The sequence below is a fragment of the Aptenodytes forsteri genome, unplaced genomic scaffold, assembly GCF_000699145.1.
Source record: "Aptenodytes forsteri isolate BGI_AS27 unplaced genomic scaffold, ASM69914v1 Scaffold193, whole genome shotgun sequence".
NCBI classification, from domain to species: domain Eukaryota; kingdom Metazoa; phylum Chordata; class Aves; order Sphenisciformes; family Spheniscidae; genus Aptenodytes; species Aptenodytes forsteri.
Genome location: NW_008795405.1, coordinates 8,296,479 through 8,309,789, shown reverse-complemented (window position 1 = coordinate 8,309,789; position 13,311 = coordinate 8,296,479). Strand labels below are relative to the sequence as shown.

General features: G+C 39.2%; 1 protein-coding gene across 1 annotated transcript in view; it reads left to right on the top strand.

Annotated features, from left to right (window-relative positions):
- The window catches only part of KCNK10 (potassium two pore domain channel subfamily K member 10), a 73,203-nt gene that overhangs the window by 52,181 nt on the left and 7,711 nt on the right, over positions 1-13,311 (top strand). The window contains exon 5 of the mRNA XM_009280758.1: positions 11,477-11,663. Coding sequence (XP_009279033.1) covers positions 11,477-11,663 — 187 coding nt within the window. The remainder of the gene's footprint in view (positions 1-11,476; positions 11,664-13,311) is intronic.

Below are 13,311 nucleotides of genomic sequence, written 5' to 3'. Positions count from 1 at the left end.
GTCCTGAAGGAACTGGCGGATGAAGTTGCTAAGCCACTATCCATCGTATTTGAGAAGTCGTGGCAGTCCGGCGAAGTTCCCACTGCCTGGAAAAGGGGAAACATAATGCCTATTTTTAAAAAGGGAAAAAAGGAAGACCCGGGGAACTACAGGCCAGTCAGTCTCAGCTCTGTGCCTGGGAAGATCATGGAACAGATCCTCCTGGAAGCTATGCGTGCTCCAGGTTGGAAAACTCTGGGTGCATTCTCCTCTAGCTCATCAGTAACATATCTGTTACAGAGGACTGTTAATATCTCTGTACTCAGACATACAAATGTATTCCTCTCTCTGCTCCTTCCTGCCTGGACTCCTTCAATGCCCTTCTCAACAAGAGTTGTTCTAATTGCTTTTCTTGGATGTAAAGCAGTCCAGACCCAGGGCCATGTGGACACTTCCCTGTAGTATGTCTAGCAATGGCAGAAGTGTGACTGTAGACTCTTACAAAGTTGAACTGGAGGATGAAAGGCAGGAATGGTAAATTCACAATGCCTGTCTCTGAAATACTTTTCTCCTTGAGATACTGCAGGCCACATTTTTTTTATGTTTCTAATCAGTGCTTTAATTATGGTGATGGAAAGATAGCAGGAAGTTTTATTTTTGCTTTTGATCATCACCTGCTTTAGTAGTCCTCGTGCTCTAGTGCCAATAGAAGATACAGGGAAATGATATTCGTATGGGTGAACTAAACAACTAATGGTGCAGGCTGTGACTTCATTACATGCTGTGACTCTTCATCCACCAGAGCCAAATTTGTCTCTGAATTCTATTTTAGGTTCAGCCACTGGCTTGTGGTATGGTCTTGAATATCTTGGTTTTACTCTTTGGATCACTTTCCCCCTCCATTATATTTGAGCTGCAGGAAAGTATCTTTTTCTGCACAGTGCTGAGATAGTATGCTAGTACTAAAAAATTCATGACAAAATCTATGGATCCCAGCTTTTGGCATTTTATTTCCTCTAACTGGGTATTTAATTCAGTTAGTAATGCTTACAGCTAATCTGCTTCAGGGAAAGTAACTTCAGTGCAGCAAACCTTTCGCTGATTTGTTCTTATCCACTGATATTTGTTGCTGAGTGTAAGTTTAGAGTCTAAAGCTTACGTGGGCTGGCTGTGGAGCACATCTTTCTTTAATCCTGCAAGTCAATAACCTCTTGCAAATTGGCATATAATTTAAGGGTTAATATTAACCTGAACAGTTAAATTCAGATCTTGACATCTCTGAAAGATCTTTTAAACATTTTGGTTTTATCAACAATGTCTGTTAGGCCTGTAAGGGCTTGCAAGAAGTATGGGCATCAGCCTGAGGCAACTTCAGAGAGAGGATCATGAAGGTCTTGAAGTGAGTCTACCTCTAAAGAGAGACCCGGGAGGTGTTGAGCCTGGAGGTAGTTGAAAGGGCATTCCTGGGATTGCTAGAAAGAGAAGGCAGCAGCTCTAAGAAGGGAGAACATGTCAACACCAGGAAGAGATAATAATTACTACAATTTTAGAATCAAATCAGTCTCACTAAAAAGATGACAGTATAAACAGAGGAGGAAAGACTATTCTAAAACCAGGCTTTAAAACTAGCTTAAATCCAGAGTATAGCGTTATCTGGAAATCTCAAGTCAGCTCCAGTGCACCAAAACTGAAACCCAATATGCATTGAAGTCCATCCCCAAAAGTAATTATTGCTGGTATCACTGTAACACCTCTTTCTGTGAGTGTTAGGCACTGCACAGTGTAGCTGTTGACTACAGGGCACTTCAGAGGAAATCTTGTACTGTTTTGCCTGCTTATGATGTGAGGCCTTTTAATATCTTTTCATTATTTTTTTCTTAATTATTTAAAATTATTAAAGGTTCAAACCTTCAATTATTCTTCTTACTGGAGTCATACTCTTGTCAGAACTGCAGTTATGATGTGAGGCCTTTTAATATCTTTTCATTATTTTTTTCTTAATTATTTAAAATTATTAAAGGTTCAAACCTTCAATTATTCTTCTTACTGGAGTCATACTCTTGTCACTGAACTGCAGTGCTCATAATATTTTACAGCTCTTAAAAACAGAATATTGTACAAAATCTAGTCAGGAATCTATGATTAATACAAAGGCTTTATTTATCACTGTTCAGGTATCTACATGTATTACAGTAAATTGTAATAGTTCATTTTTCATTTGGGAAGCAATTTTCATTACATTGCTTTCTGATTGTGGATAGACTGCAGCTATTGTATATGAACCCAAGATCCTCTGTTATCTTCAGGGTTTTTTCTTCATCTACTTTAGCATTTTTTTGTAGGTTGCCTAATATTTTAGCACCTGTTTGAATGTTTACACAGAATTAATTAATAAACCAAAGACAGATGTAGTAGGCAATCAGTGGCTACAAACCTCATTTAAGTGCAAGGTAAGAGAGTATTTGGCAATTGACACTGAGTAGAAGGGTTTCCAAACCCTTCTATGGATGATGGATTGATCTATGGATGATGACATCATCCTTAAAGAAGAACATAAAAACAATAGAGTAATGATGAACGAAGTTTTCAGGAAGGGTTTGTCTTCCACTGTTAATTGGAATGTACTCAGGCTATTTTTTATGTACATCAGGGATTATCTCTGGAATATGATCTCTGTCCTTTTGCCAGCTATTGTTCCATCTATCTGTTTCTTTTCTGTTTTCTATGGTGAAAAAAGATGAGCACTATTTCTTTCTCTATATCAAAGCCCAATCTTTGCCACCTCTCATTTAGTTTGAAACTAAGTTAGTATTCAGAATGATCTCAGTATAAGCAGTGGCAAGGAGTTGCATTTCCGTGCAGAGCCTGGATCCCAATTTTCTTATTAAGGAAGTAAGTTAAACGGTCCTTCTTTATGGTTTGAAATGTTCAGGAACCACTATTCTAAAGGGTAAAACTATATACTGCCTGCCTCCTGCTAAAATTAGTATTAGTCACATAACTTTTAATTGCAGTGAAGTGCACAGGAAATAAACCCCATGAGTCTCAAGCAATTATCTCTCATGAAACACAAGACAAACAGGAACTGAAAGTATGATTAAGAGTTTACTGAGCAGTTAGAGTTTCTTAGGTACTCTGTATGAAACTTAAAAAATAAGATACTTCAGTGGAAGCTGCTGATTAATGCCAAAGAAACTGTGAACTTTTCAACCATCAGTCTGAAAGTTAAACCCTTTCCTAAGCGCTTGTCCTCATTTTGGAACTGAATATAGTGAATATATAGAAAATATCCTTTTGATATTGCGTTAAGTTTTGGTCATAATGCTGTGGAACTTCTCTGTGTTCCTGGCAGTGCAGTGCTGAAATACCAAATCCTATGTGCCAAGGTTTTGATGAAGGTGTTGCCATCTCTGAAGACCTGATTTATATCCTAAAGAAAATCCTAACCTCAAGATTGTTTAAGTTTGCAATATAGGGAGTAAAGGAAAAGCAAGACAGAAATGCAACTGCAACACAAAATCACTCATAATACAGTGATTGTTGATCCCCCCTCTCCCCCAACAAATATGTAGAGCCATTCTAGTTAGCGTTTTTCAGAATATCCTCCAAAACTCCTGTGGGCAACCTTGGGGGAAGCATCAGAGACTGAATGTGAAGTGGGTGATAGAACTTGAAAGGCAATAGATAGAAATTACTTCATGAGGGTACCTGTACATGGTGCCTCATCCCAGGCATGAGGATTGTGCTACTTTTTCACTTAAGAGATGCTACTTCAAGGTTACGAACAGGCTGGATGAAGGTGGTGAATTTAATGTTATGTTGCTTTATGTATTCAACCTTCACCTTTCAGGACTGTCAAGCTATCGTATTAACCACTCTAATGTAATTTACATGTTCATGTTTTCTCTCAGCACATACATGTGTCATTGTGGCAATAAGAACTGTTTTGAGCCATGGGACAAAGTATTTGATGCACCCTTCACTCCATGCCAGACTTTTTCTTTTGAAGGTGCTCCCTGCCCTCCTTTTACCTTTGCAGGTAAGCAGCGGCTGCTCCTGCAAAATGGAGAAGGCTGGGAGGAGCAGGGGGAGAGTTGTGGCATGGAGGGACACTTCTAGGGGTGAGACATTTTCCACTATTTCCACATTTTTGCCCAGGAGGAGCTGTTCTGTCTTCCTCCTTTTACTTTCCTTCCACTCTTCTGGGATCTGTATCCCACCTAGAGGAAAAATCACTCCCTGTGGGCTAGTTACCTGAGAGAACGCTCTTTGGTTAGTTGCCTAGTCACAAATAATGTTTTTCTCTAGAAATTCTGCAATATTGCAGTCTTCATAGTGTTAATATCTATAAGAAATCTCATGGTAAATACAGAATATGCTTTGGAGGCTTCTGCAAGAGTTTCTTGCAGAGAATGATGTATGCTATTGTACCCGAGAAGGGTAAGGGAAGGCTGCTTAGCCAGTTATTCCAAACTAAGCAGAAACTGAAAACTGCAGTTTAGAAACAGATAGAAGTCATCTAGCCTGAAGATCTGCTCCCTGTTTCAAAAGGTCACTATTTAACCTTTCAATATACAGTCCAACGAAGTATCCACTCTAGTCTTATGAATGCTGATGTTGTTACATTCCTAATCACTAGGGAAATGTTCTGAAAACTCAGCAGTATGAAGGAATCTGGACGCTTTATTCCACTGTAGAAGAAGAAAACAAAACAAAACAAAATAACAGAACGAAAAATGAGCACCAAAACAGAGCTAAAAAAAGGAATGTTGAGTTTTTCCACCCTGCTAAGAGGAGATATTTCTAACATGAAGTTCAATTTTCTTTTTCTTGCTAAGTCTTTGAAAGTGGCCATGTCATGCGATAGATAACCTGATCTCTCATTGATCTAGCTACACTAATTGCCTTTCTCTGTCTCAGTGCATTTCTTAATTAGATGCTGAGCATATACTCATAAATCTAGCCTTGCTGCTATGTGGCACTTTGCACCATCAGAACTGCATTTTATTTTTTCCCCTGAATTGCACTGATGAACAAGATGAAAGCATTGACTCAACACTGATCAAAATCAGGGTTACCAGGAATAGCAAGGTAAAATCCATTCAGGTACAGGGATTTGATGTGGAACAACCATTATTAACCCATTCTTGCACTCCCTGGGAGAGGGGTATATAGATGTAACTCAGAAGGGAGTTGAAGGAAGGAAGGAGCAATACATTCCAAATTCAGCCTCTGTGAGCATCCTTTGAAACTGCTTAAGTCTGTGCCGTGAACCTCTGTTGTCCTTTGTCTGCTCCAATGTCTGAGAAAAGCATATATATACATGGATCCCTCTTATTCAACATTTATTTTTTTCTTGGGCTGAATACAGCTCAGCCAGAACAGAGGTTTGGGCTCATTATTGTTATTTTTGTTTCTTCAGTAGCATAATAAGCAACGTGTAAAAATTAGTTGGTGCATATCAGAAAGCCCTAAGTGTGCATTCTATAGAGAGGAAGAAGATTGGAAAGGGGTGTATCAAGCCTAGAAAATTTCTGAGCCAGTGTTTCTGTATTTTCATAACACAGTATAAGTACTCACATTACGACTGCAGCAAGATCCATGCGTAGAGATTTACAAAAATAACATTAGAGAAAGCTGCTGCTCTGTGAGAAGCTTGCTGCATATTCCATCTGGGTCTAGACAAACACCCCGCAGAAGTGTGGTTTTATGGGGAAAAACAGCAATGTAAAAAAATCCTTTTTTACTCTGACCTGTGCCCTGTATGTGTTCAGGATTGTCTCTCCCAAGCTTAGTAACAAATGTGAGTGCCTACAGCTTTTTGTATCTGTCTCCCCTATGGTACTTACTGCAGTTAAGAAACAGGGGATGGATTTTGCATCTTCTTGTGCAGCAATAGCAGCGTTCTTTATAAAACATAAGAATTAAAATAGCACTGAGGCACCAAGAGAGCTGGTCACACAGTAGGGGAAGCCTGTCTCTAGTGGAATGATTCAAACCTCTGTTCTTAACACGTGGAGGTGTCTGAAATGTTGTATATATTTTAAAATATATTATTTAGAATTCTGCTGCTATGCTTTCAAGGGCTGTTGCCTTCTTCATTGATGTGGTGAGTAGGCCCTGGCTGGCAGCAAGCACCCACACAGCTGCTTGCTCACTCCCCTCCCCACAGTGGGATGGGGAGAGAATAGGAAGAACAAGAGTGAGAAAACTTGTGGGGCAAAATAAATCCAGCGAAATCACTTACTAAGTACTGTCACAGGCAAAACAGACTTGACTTGTGGAATTTAACTTAATTTATTGCCAATTAGCATAAATACTTAATTACTGAGTTGGGTGTTTGGAAACAAAAAAAGACAAACATTCAAAATGCCTTTCCTCCCCCTTTTCCAGACTCAGCTTCACTCCCAGGCTCGCTTCACTCCAGACACCTCTCTGCCCATGTTATCGCTGCAGGTCACCCTCAGTCTCTCCAGTGCAGCAGTGAGTGGCACAGGGGTTGTGGTCAGGACACAGTGGTTTCTCTCTGCTCCTCCTTCTTTCTCAACCCTTTTCCTCTGGTCCTTCACTGGTACTCCATGGGCTGCAGTCCCTCCAGGGAAGTACCTGCTCTGCCATGGAGCACCTCCCACTCCCCAGACCTTCTTATTCCCTCATTCCCTCCTCTATTCCCTCCTCCTCTGCCTGTCCAGCATTTCTGACCTTTCTTAAATACACTTTCCCAGAGATGCCACCATCTTATCTGAGGGTCTCAGCAGTGTCCTGCGGTCGGTCCGTTGGAGCCGACTGGAAGCGGCTGTACTCAGAGAACACTGAAGAACAAAACTGTTTGTTCTTAGATGTTATCTCTAAGCCAGTGATATTTAAAATACATTTAGTTTCAGTCTCGTTTTGAATGTGAAGGAGCTAGGACACATTAGAAAGAAATCCACAGTGACAGGTATAGGCAGCAGTGAGGTTGATGCGACCACACCGCTGATCACCAAGCAGCATTTTGAGCCCAGTGCTGTGTCAGCCTTTCCGTACAGCCTGTTGAGATGGGCATTACACCCTACTGAGGTATGTGCCAGGCTCTGGACCAGGGCTGGCTTGCATTTGACTGAGCTGAAAGGCAGGTGGTGTGAACCTATGACTATCTGCACTGTCTACACTAGCCTAGCAAAAATGTTTTGACTAAGGACATACCTAACGTTTGTGGCAGAGAAAAAAATAGAACTGATATATGTGATATTCTGTTTTATGCTTTGAGTACAAAGACTGGCTTTCCTCTTGTTAAAGTATTTTGATCTGGAGAAAGTGATTTAGAAGACAAGCTGTTTAATTAGTACACGGGCAGAGACAATCTGTTCTAAGAATAGTTGTTAGCATGGGAGAGGGCATAAAGTTAAGAGTAGGTGAAGGGGACAAAAGAAACGTTAAAGAAATGTGTTTTCTTTGGAGGAGTACTCCAAAACACAGAGCCTTGTGGAGAGATGAGGACAGCATGTACCATGAAGGCATATTATACTAGCACTAAAAATATGACATTGGTCATCTAGCCAAAAAGGTAAATGACTTGCTTGGAGTCTTGGGGATATTTGTCAGGAATTCAGAAAAGAAAATGTTTGGAAGATGGAGGAACCATCTGAGCTCACTGTGAAGCAGCAAATGTTCCAGTGCTATTTTTGGTTGAGTAGTACTGTATACTGGGGGAGTTTCTGTGAAATGGGAGGTGACACTACAAAATCTTGGAATAAGCGTATTTGAAATATGCTGATCATGGAAATATATATTTCATTTATTTAGCATTTAGTCTAGTCTGATATATGGCTGTAGCATCTTTTGATCCCGTATCTCCTACTCCCTTTTCGAAGGAATATGTGTCATCCCTGTGGTCTCAGCTTGGGAACTTAAGAACCTTGTTAGTCCTTTTGTTGGCAACAGTCAGGTCAGAACAATTGTGCCTGAGTTAATTCACCTGAAAAGCCATAAAAGACTCCAGTTCATCAGCTTTGATATGTAGGACCAGAGAGAGAGAAAAGGAAAAAAAAAAAAGGAAAGAAAAAAATAGAAAAAAAAAAGGATTTCTTTTAACTCCTGAAATTATTGGATAAGACCAGAACCAGTAAGACCCCCATGTATGTAATAGAAAATAAGGAAAAAGCAAGGTCACAATTACTGATGGAAAGGATGCATAAGTACTAAATTCCACTGTTAATGGTGTTTTCATGAGAATGTCTGTCCACCCCTCTTGGCACTAGAGCAGGTTGACAGTAGGTTGAATTAATACAAACAAGATGAAGTCAGTGATGTTGCCTGTTTAGCGCTTAGCCACCTAAAGAGTAAAATCAGCACCTTCATTAGTAAATGGAAATGACCCCTCATAGGTGGTTATCACAGAAAACTCTCCATTCTTTTCTTCTGAGATTCCTCCTTTAATCTTTTCCAGATTACCTCTAGGTGGATTTAAATTGAAGTCTCTCTCATTAGCAGGCACTAATTTATTTGTATTTTTTGAATATCTTACAAATTATCTGCTTCATCAATGTGGAGAGAACTTGTTGGTAAAACAAAACTAAAAAAAAAAAAAGGAAGTAGAAAATATCTCTTTTAAAAGTGTTTTCATTTAACTTAAACCGCTATGAGATGAACTACTTTTCCTGGAGAAAGGCCTCTCTTATTGTTTCATTTTGACACCTATAGAAAATTCTGTATTTATGCCACAAAATGGGCTCAGATTGCAAATACTATTTAAAAGAGAAGTTTGTATGAACCTTTTCAGATTTCTCAACATGTTATATATATTTATTTCTTTTAATAATGAGTTGCTACAGTGTAATACTGCAGTGATTTAGGCTAATCTAGTCTCGTCTTGATACAACTATGCCAAAACTGGAATGTAAAGGTTGCGTTTCCTTATTCCTGAGAACCTGGGCAGCACAAAATGATGTTCTTTGTTGTAAAATAGCAAGGCCAACTCCATCTGCAAAAAACCCCATGCAAACCAACCTTTTTGTAATGTGGTTACTACGATGTACATATTCCATAAATAATGACATTTATGCCTTAGCATTTTTTGGATCTGTAGCAGTTATACTCTACTGTGAATGTCCTCTGAATGCACGTCTAACTGTAAAAAGACCCCCCTTTTCACTTGTATTCTGAATTTCATGTGCTATTGTCCATTAAGTAATTCTACTTCTAAGTCTTGCTTTTGTGCTGTTTCAGTAGCTCTAAAAATGCTGCGCCTGATTCACCATTGCTTTCTGACTTCATTTGTACCAGTGGAAGAGTAAGGAAAAAATAGACCCTCAGCTGCTCCGCTTTTGTTCAAGTGACTGAGGTGCACAATAACCATAAGTCAGGCCTTTCTGCAGATCCTCTCATTAACGTTGTTATCATTTTTACTTAAAAAAACCAACCACCTTTGGCTGAATTTATCACTCATGAACAAGTGATGTCCTGAACATTTGGTACTGATTTGCAGGCCATTCTTTTCCACTCCTATCTGTACCACGAGACAAGACAATCCTGATACATATTGAAATGCATTTTAATGTTGCTATATGGGGACTGGAGGAAGGATTACTATGCATAACTTTGCTTTACTAGTAGTGCTTGGCAGCTCCAAAGTACTTTTTGTCCAAGGGTTCCCAGTACTATACAGCACTGCACGTGCCTCCTAACTTCCACTGTAGCAAGGTGTCTGCCATTTCATTTTTACGTATCAGGAAACTGAAGCATTTAGTAGAAGTGAACAAGTCACCTTGGCCAAACTAGTAAATAAACAACAACTCGGTTAAATCCTCATCCTCCATGACAAAAAGCAAGTGTGCCCATCTAAGACACCATGTAACATCCATGTGATCAGTTGCTTTCCCTTCACCACACATACAGTAAGTCTGAAATCCTGCCATTGTGAATGTGTCCATACCTCTTAAAGAAGCTAGATCATCCTTTAGTATTTTAGCAAATTGCTCAAAATGACTTTCCAGAAAAAGAGGAAATAAGAAGTCAAGTCAGGTTTTATATTCTTGTGTTGTTTTTCTCCTTGGTACTTCAGTGGCAGTTTTTTCCATGTCTTGTATTAGACTAATCTTATTTATGGCATTATATTACTAATCCTATTTAAGTATTTCTGTTCAGCCAGACACAGAAAACAATGCACACACACAAAAAGAAAAAAATTAAGTGTGGGGATCATCTCAGTTTCAGAACTAAAAGTATTTATGAAACATGGCATACTTATGCTGCTACCTGGGTTCTAAATGCGAGCATCCCAGATCAGCTGAGTGCCTAATGAGAGTCTGACATTGCACCTCTAAAAGAAATGTTCATGCTTTAGTGGAAGCAGTAGTACTGCTCACAAGCTGGTTAGATATTAACCAGTTTGGGCAATATCCCTTCTGAATATTATAACTTCTGAGACCTTATTTCCTGTCTAGGCAATGTCCTAATCTGAAATGAGATCTCTTTTCTGGGTTAAGGGAGATGCTTGATTTGGAAAACTAATTTGGAAATATGTGACTTACAGTGACCTCCCCATTCCTTTTCCAGGGTAAATACAGAATTTACACTGCCACTGTAATTAATCCACAGTAAGATTTCTAGTAATTTCCAGGTTTCTCGTGAAACTCTATTGAATTTTGAGTTTACTTACAGTAGAGAAACTCTGAAATAAGTCTGCCAGAGTCATTTGTGTTAATCCAGGCTTGCATCAATATCAGTGGAAACAAAATCTAAGTTTATATTAAATAAATTGAGAGTTTACATGATCTAGGAGTGTAAAATGTTGCAATTACACTGCTCATATTTGTATTCAGTTTATAGCAGACAGTAACACACATACTCTTTGTTCAAGAGCTCTCCAGTGTGGATTTACGTAGGTAATTTTATCTTAGGTTGTTTGCTATTTGACATAAATCCTTTATTTCTGGAGTAAACCGATAATATAGCTAATCTATTTTTGAAAAGGAGATTTAACCTTCATATTTGTGAAGGAAAGCTGGAAACCCTGAGTCTAGAAAACCCAAAGCATGAATTATTTCTACATAAAATCTCAGGTTTTTATGGGGAAAAAAGGGTTTATTTTCATTTTAGTCTTGGTCTTTCTTGTTGAATGCTTGGTGCTGGTGAGGCAATGTGGGTGTACATATACACACATGGAGGTGTGAATGTGCACTTTTTCTTACACATTGAACCTGAACTGGAGTGTACTGGAGCCTTTCTGAAGCTCAGGACAGTTTTTCCAGGCTGTGTTTCTGGTAGGTTAGTAACTGCCTAGTGCATGGAAAATGGGAATCACAATTTTCTGGGGCCAGACATAGAGGTTCACTATTACCTGGGCAGGGCTCTCACTAACGGGGAGAGAGGGTTGTATTCCACCTAATAAGCTCACAAAAGGCAGAAAGAGACATACCAGGTGATACCAGCATGATCAGTCTGCCATTCACAAGGTATACAGTCCCAGAAATCCACCCAAAATATTGTTTTTGCTTTTGTTATTTCCTTTTTCTAGAAAAAGCAAGTGAGTCAAACAAAGATCCGGGTGATCTCTACCATCCTCTTCATCCTGGCAGGCTGCATTGTCTTTGTGACGATTCCTGCAGTTATCTTCAAACACATCGAGGGATGGACAGCCTTGGAGTCCATCTACTTTGTGGTTGTCACTCTGACTACTGTTGGCTTCGGTGACTTTGTAGCAGGTGAGCAGCTTCGAGCCTAGGTGCTGTGCACGAGGGCCTTGGCTCTTAGAATTTGTTTTCTGGTATAGAGAGGAGGCTTTTCTCAGTGTATGATATTCCAGTGAAATGATGCCAGGTGTTTCTGTTGGGGTTACCGTGCAATAGAACACCATGTTGATTTAAGATCCAGATGCCTTGCCATCTGCAGATTGCAAGCTTTCAGCAGTGTAGGTAACGGAAGCCTGGGAAGTCCAGATTATCCTTCATCGTGCAATGAATTATGCACAAGTCAAATGACTTTCCCATTGAATTCAAGATCTGTATTAGTCCATTAGGGCTCAATCTGAGGCCGACTGCAGAAGCAAGTAGCCAAAATGATGAATGAATGAAGCTTTTACAAAGTAGGGCTGAGCCATAGGTCTGGAGAAATATCTGGTCAGATGCAGTAGTGGGCTGCTACTACAGGAGCTGCGGCATTTCAGAAACTGCATTTTGTTCTCTAACCTTGGTAGAAATTTTGACATTGCAGTTGCCCTGTTAAGGAAAACTCATGCAGGAAGAGAAGGGCTAATGGGGTATGCATCTCGGTGCTAGAAGGATACTCTCCAGGATTAATACAGTACTAGCAGGAACTATAAATATCCATCCTTATCAATTTTCAAAGAGAGAGTCAAGATTATTGGCTGGAGAGATGAGAGATTTTTTTTTTCACACAACTGCTTTGCTGACGAAAAGGTGGTGAAAATAAGTGGAATTTTTTTTCCTATTAGTGCATGACCTCTGCTCCTCATTCCTGTTAGTGGTCCCAATTAAAGGCATTAAGATGCCTGTGTTTCAAACAGCCATATTATGCTACTGTTTTGTTACTTCCTATAAATCAGTGTAATATGAATAAGTTAAAAACATCAAATGAAACTACAGGGATATATAAAGTTTTCTTTGCTGACGAGCTGCAGACAAGTCTTTTTGTAGAGAAGACTCTAATCCTCCTTTTTTATGACATAGTGGTATAGAAAGCATGAATTACTGAGGAAAAAAAGGCAGTGAACAAAGAGAGCCCCAGATATGAAAAAGAAATGTTTTACGAGCATTCAGATACAGAAGTGATTGTATGAGCTTGGTCCATTTTAACCACTTAGATGTGAAGAGAAGCTCACTGGTATTCTGTCTTTGTGGTATCACAGTGTGAAATAAAAATAATACACAATATTTTTCTTAAGCATATCACACTTCAGTATTGTTTTCTTTAATAATATAATAGTAAAAAAGCTCTGAATATTAAATTAAATTATACTATATCCAACATGATTAGGAGAATATAATCCACAGTTGGGTGGCTACTAACAACCAGGATTTTTCAAAAATCAAATGGAGGACCCTAAATGAGAAAACTTCAGAGGCGATCTCATGATAAGAATATAAGGCAGGTGATCACCAGGAGATTTCAGTTTTATTGCTGGTTTTGAGACAGATTTTCTGTCACTTTTATTTTCTGTCACTTTAATCTCTCAGTATCTGTCCCTTCAACATCAAGGTAAAAATACTCATCGTATTGGGTAAAACAGCATCATAGAATCATAGAATCATAGAATAGTTTGGGTTGGAAGGGAGCTCTAAAGGTCATCTAGTCCAACCCCCCTGCCGTGGGCAGGGACATCTTCAACTACAT